This window comes from Colobus angolensis, unplaced genomic scaffold (assembly GCF_000951035.1).
Source record: "Colobus angolensis palliatus isolate OR3802 unplaced genomic scaffold, Cang.pa_1.0 Scaffold120, whole genome shotgun sequence".
NCBI classification, from domain to species: domain Eukaryota; kingdom Metazoa; phylum Chordata; class Mammalia; order Primates; family Cercopithecidae; genus Colobus; species Colobus angolensis.
Window position 1 is genome coordinate 1,183,122 of NW_012113142.1, and position 5,513 is coordinate 1,188,634.

General features: G+C 54.8%; 1 protein-coding gene across 2 annotated transcripts in view; it reads left to right on the forward strand.

The window, feature by feature from the left end:
* ORAI2 (ORAI calcium release-activated calcium modulator 2) overlaps positions 1 to 5,183 on the forward strand; it is a 24,956-nt gene extending 19,773 nt beyond the window's left edge. For both annotated transcript variants that reach the window (XM_011929968.1, XM_011929977.1), the window contains one exon: positions 3,274 to 5,183. In XM_011929968.1, the coding sequence (XP_011785358.1) occupies positions 3,274 to 3,813 (540 nt within the window). In that variant the 3' untranslated portion in view covers positions 3,814 to 5,183. The remainder of the gene's footprint in view (positions 1 to 3,273) is intronic.
* The last annotated feature ends 330 nt before the right edge of the window (positions 5,184 to 5,513 follow it).

Sequence of the window (5,513 nt, forward strand, 5' to 3'; positions counted from 1 at the left end):
GGCTGAGGCAGGAGAATGGCGTAAACCTGGGAGGCGGAGCTTGCAGTGAGCTGAGATCTGGCCCCTGCACTCCAGCCTGGGCGACAGAGCAGGACTCCGTCTCAAAACAAACAAACAAACAAACAAAAAATATAATTTAAATTAAAAAGAATTCTGCATCAACACAGTTGATGCAAAAAATTGCCTTCTCTTTTCTTCTTCTTCTTCTTTTTTTTTTTTTTTAATAGAGATAGGGTCTCGCTTTGTTGCCCGGGCTGGTCTTGAACTCCTGGTTTTAAGTGATCTCCCGCCTTAGCCTTCCAAAGTACTGGGATCACAGGTGTGAGGCACCTCACTCAGCCCCTTTTCTCCTCTTAAGGCGGAACAAAACCACTTTTTGCGAGCCCTGCCCACTACCTTGTGATCATCTTTATTTCCTATCTTGGAGGCCACTGTGGTTTGTAATATTTGTCACTTGGGCCATATCCTTTGAGATGACCATAGCCAACCCAGGGCCACACTGAGAAAAACTATCCCTCAGCCCATGTTCTGTGGCTACTGGTTTTTGGATACGTTTCACAATAGCCCCAGCCGTATTATTGGTGAATTGCTGTTCAGCTCTGGTCTACTAGGACTGCCATGTCTTCTTCTTTTTTTTTTTTTTTTTTGAAATATAGTCTCGCTCTGTCGCCCAGGCTGAAGTGCAGTGGCGCGATCTGGCTCACTGCAACCTTCGCCTCCCGGGTTCAAGAGATTCTCCTGCCTCAACCTCCTGAGTAGTTGGGATTACAGGCGCCCACCACCATGCTCGGCTAATTTTTGTATTTTTAGTAGAGATGGGGTTTTGCCACGTTGATCAGGCTGGTCTCGAGCTCCAGACCTCAAGTGATCTGCCCACCTCAGCTTCCCAAAGGGCTGGGATTATAGGCGTGAGCCACCACGCCCGGCCATATCTTCTTTTATCTAGTAAGCTTTCTATCACCACTAAGAGGTGGCAGTTGCTGAAGGACATTATGAAATCTTCATATATATTATTTTATTTTATTTTTTACTTTATTCGTTCCCAGACAGGATATCGCTCTATTGCCCAGGCTGGGGTGCAGTGGTGCGTTCATAGCTCACTGCAGCCTCCAACTCTGGGGCCCAGCCTCCTGAGTTGTTTTTTATTTTATTTTATTTATTTATTTTTTTTGTGGCAGGGTCTCACTCTGTCACCCAGGCTGGAGTGCAGTGGCATGATCTCAGCTCACTGAAACCTCTGCCTCCCGGATTCAAGCGATTCTCCTGCCTCAGCCTCCCAAGTAACTGGGATTACAGGCACAAGCCACCATGCCCGGTTGATTTTTGTATTTTTCACAGAGAAAGAGTTTTTGCCGTGTTGGCCAGGCTGCTCTCAAACTCCTGACCTCAAGTGATCTGTACCCCCTTGGCTTCCTAAAGTGCTGGGATTACAGGCATGAGCTACCTCACCTGGCCTGAGTTGTTTTTTTTTTTTAAACAGGGATGGCTTAGGTCTAGGAGGGAAACACAGTAGGTAGAAGAATCTTCCCCTGTCTTCTTTTTTTTTGAAACAGAGTCCTGCTGTGTCGCCTAGGCTGGAGTACAGTGGCATGATCTCCACTCACTGCAACCTCTGTCTCCTGTGTTCAAGCAGTTCTCCTGCCTCAGCCTCCCAAGTAGTCCGGCATGACAGGCGCCCGCCACCAGGACCAGCTAATTTTTTTTATTTTTAGTAGAAACGGGGTTTCACCATGTGGGCCAGGTTGGTCTCCAACTCCTGACCTCAAGCGATCCACTCGCCTCACCCTCCCAAAGTGCTGGGATTTCAGGCGTGAGCCACTGCACCTGGCTGATCTCACATTTCAAGACACCAAGCAGAGCCTGCCATTCCTTGGTTTGTTCGTTTTAGACCGTACCTGCTGTAACCTACGACTGTGATTGATGATTTTGCTTCCTCAGGAGACCTAGCCATGCCTCCTTTCCCTCCTCACCCTCGGCCTCACTTCCGTCACTTTTCCTGGGCTTTAGAGATGCTGGCTCTCGCTGGGCTTTTGGCCTCTGCTGAGGAGGCACCACGTGGTCTGTCTGAGGCCGTCCAGGTGTGCAGCTCTGAGTCTGAGGACTGTCGGCAGTTTCAGTTGTTATGTTTTAAAAGGTCGGTTTTTTTTTTTTTTTTTTTTTTTGTCAAGATGGGCTCTCACTATGTTGCCTAGGCTAGTCTCAAACTCCTGGGTTCAAGCGATCCTCCTGCCTCTGCCTCCCAAAGGAAGGAGTACAGGCATGAGTCATCGCGCCTGGCCAATTTTTATCTTTGAAAGGTCAGTTTCCTTTCTTTGTAGAGACGAGGTCTCGCTCTGTCACATGGGCTGAAGTGCAGTGTTGTGATCATAGCTCATTGCAGCCTGGATCTCCCGGGTTCAAGGGATGCTCCCACCTCAGTCTCCCCAGTAGCTGGGACTACAGCCGTGTGCCACCATGCCCGGCTAATGTTGTATATTTTTTGTAGAGACAGGGTCTCCCTCTGTCCCCCAGGCTGGAGTGCAGTGGTCTGATCGGGGCTCACAGCAGCCTGGAATTCCTGGCCTCAAGTGACCCTCCTGCCTCAACCTTCCAAACCACTGGGATTACAGGCATGAACCATTGTACTCGGCCAGTTTTTCCCTCCCTCCCTCCCTTCCTTCCTTCCTTCCTCTCTCTCTTTCTTTCTTTTTCCTTTCTTTTTTAAACTTTTGTGGCTTGTTTTGTTTTGAGACAGAGTCTCATTTTGTCCCCCAGGCTGGAGTGCAGTGGCGCGATCTTGGCTCACTGCAACCTCCGCCTCCCAGGTTCAAGCGATTCTCCTGCCTCAGCTTCCCGAGTAGCTGGGATTACAGGTGCCCGCCACCATGCCCAGCTACTTTTTGTATTTTTAGTAGAGACGGGGGTTCACCATGTTGACCAGGCTGGTCTCCAACTCCTAGCCTCAAGTGATCCAACAGCCTTGGCCTCCCAAAGTGCTGGGATTACAGGCGTGCGCCACCACACTGGCCTCTTCTGTACTGCTGAGATTTTTTTCTCAGTGCAGTCTTCTTTAGCTAATTAGAACAAAGGAAAATGTGAAACATTTGATCACTGAGGAGGTTGCCCTCTGGTCTTCAAGGGCCCAGAACATGGGTGAGTCCCGCCAGCAGGAGAGCCCATGGCTACCCTGTCCCCCGAACCTGGCCCAGCCCCTGCTCTGCCTGGCAGGTGGCCCTGGTGGGGCCACGCCTTGCCCTCCCCACACCCAGCACCACCTGTCTGCTGTCCCCACAGGTGGCCATGGTGGAGGTGCAGCTGGAGACGCAGTACCAGTACCCTCGGCCGCTGCTGATTGCCTTCAGCGCCTGCACCACGGTGCTGGTGGCCGTGCACCTGTTCGCCCTCCTCATCAGCACCTGCATCCTGCCCAACGTGGAGGCCGTGAGCAACATCCACAACCTGAACTCCATCAGCGAGTCTCCGCATGAGCGCATGCACCCCTACATCGAGCTGGCCTGGGGCTTCTCCACCGTGCTAGGCATCCTGCTCTTCCTGGCCGAGGTGGTGCTGCTCTGCTGGATCAAATTCCTCCCCGTGGACGCCCGGCGCCAGCCTGGCCCCCCGCCCGGCCCCGGAAGCCACACGGGCTGGCAGGCCGCGCTGGTGTCCACCATCATCATGGTGCCCGTGGGTCTCATCTTCGTGGTCTTCACCATCCACTTCTACCGCTCTCTGGTGCGCCACAAAACGGAGCGCCACAACCGCGAGATCGAGGAGCTCCACAAGCTCAAGGTCCAGCTGGACGGGCATGAGCGCAGCCTGCAGGTGGTGTGAGGGGCTGAGGGCCGGGGCTGGGGGTGGCCCTGCGCCCAGGAGCCCACAGAGGCGGGGATTTGTCAGATGCAGACATTTTGCAAGGCTGCCGGGTAGTTCAAGACCAAAGTTTTCCTCTTGTCTTAATACCATAAGGACTGGATGACTTCTTCTGAGATGGAACCATCTGGTTCAACGAGGGACTGTGTTGCTAAGAGCACTGGGGGCAAAACCAGGCTGGTTCCTTGGCCTCAGGGTTTCCTGGGTCAGGGACACAGTGAAGAGGCTACAGCGGGATCTGCCCATCAGTCCTGGGCCAGGAGGGCCTCCAAGTAGCACCCAGTGGGTGCTCAGACCCGGCATGCGTGGCTGGCGGGCCTGGGAGAGCCAGGGCAGGGTTTTGTTTTCAGAGAATGATTGCCCCAGAGACCCGTGATGGGCTTCGTGGATGCCGAGTGGCCCGTGTGACAGTGATGACACGAGGGCTGCGGCATTTGAGTGGGTGCAGGTGCACGGCAGGGCTTGGTGCTTCCCTGCCTGGCCCTGGAGCAAGCTGGGTGGCCTGGCTTCAGGAGAAGACAGGAGCCAGGACACACGTCAGCCCAGCAGGTGCGCGGGGTGCTGCAGCCCTCGGCAGTGGTGTCAGGCCCCCGGGGATGTTTCCAACGGGGGGGCAGCCTGGCTGAGCCGGAGGAGACATGTTCACCGGCATCTACAAGATACCCCCATGAGAAAGTTATTTGAGGGCTGCTGCAAAGTATGCTAGGCTCAAATTCTCTTTTCTCAGCCAGAGAGAGCCCTGGCCACACGGACTCAGCGGGGCCACCGGGGTGGGGAAAGGACCCTTCCCCCGCCCCTCCACAGCCAGCGGCCTCCAGCTGTCAGCCACAGAATGGCCTCTGAGGCTGGCTCAGCCACTCCCCTGGGCTGTGGCAGCCCGAGGCGGAGGCTCTGGCTCAGGCCCCGGAGCCTGTGCAGCTTCCTGTGGCCCCACGCAGCAAGCGGACATCCTGGAGGACTTCCTGTCTAGGCAAGGCCATTGGCCTGGCCTGTGGATAGTGGGGCCAGGGGTTGGCCCAGGCCAAATGGGTGCCCTCCTTGTTATGACACCGAGTGACTACAAGGGAGGCAAGACCCCTCCAGGCCTCTCAGCCGACACTGGGTCCCACCACACACGGTGACTGCGCTATGCAGTGCGGGTTCTGGCCTTTTCCCTAAGGGCATCTGGTAGACCCAAAGCCACACTCTTGGGCCGCGCACGCACGCCGCAGCACCAGCTTCCCTGAGTTGCTTGTACAACCAACCACCTTTCCCCTCGTCTCCAGCTGTAACCTGGAGAGCCAGCCATGCCTTGTGTTTTGTTCTCATAGTCACTGGGGCCGGGCGCAGTGGCTCATGCCTCTAATCCCAGCACTTTGGGAGGCCAAGGTGGGTGGATCACCTGAGGTCAGGAGTTCAAGATCAGCCTGGCCAACATGGTGAAACCCCACCTCTACTAAAAATACAAAAATTAGGCTGGGCACGATGGCTAACGCCTGTAATCCCAGCACTTTGGGAGGCCAAGGCGGGCGGATCACTTGAGGTCAGGAGTTCGAGACCAGCCTAGCCAACATGGTGAAATCCCGTCTCTATAAAAAAATACAAAAAATTAGCCGGGCGTGGTGGCGGGCGCCTGTAGTCCCAGCTACTCGGGAGGCTGAGGCAGGAGAATGGCGTGAACC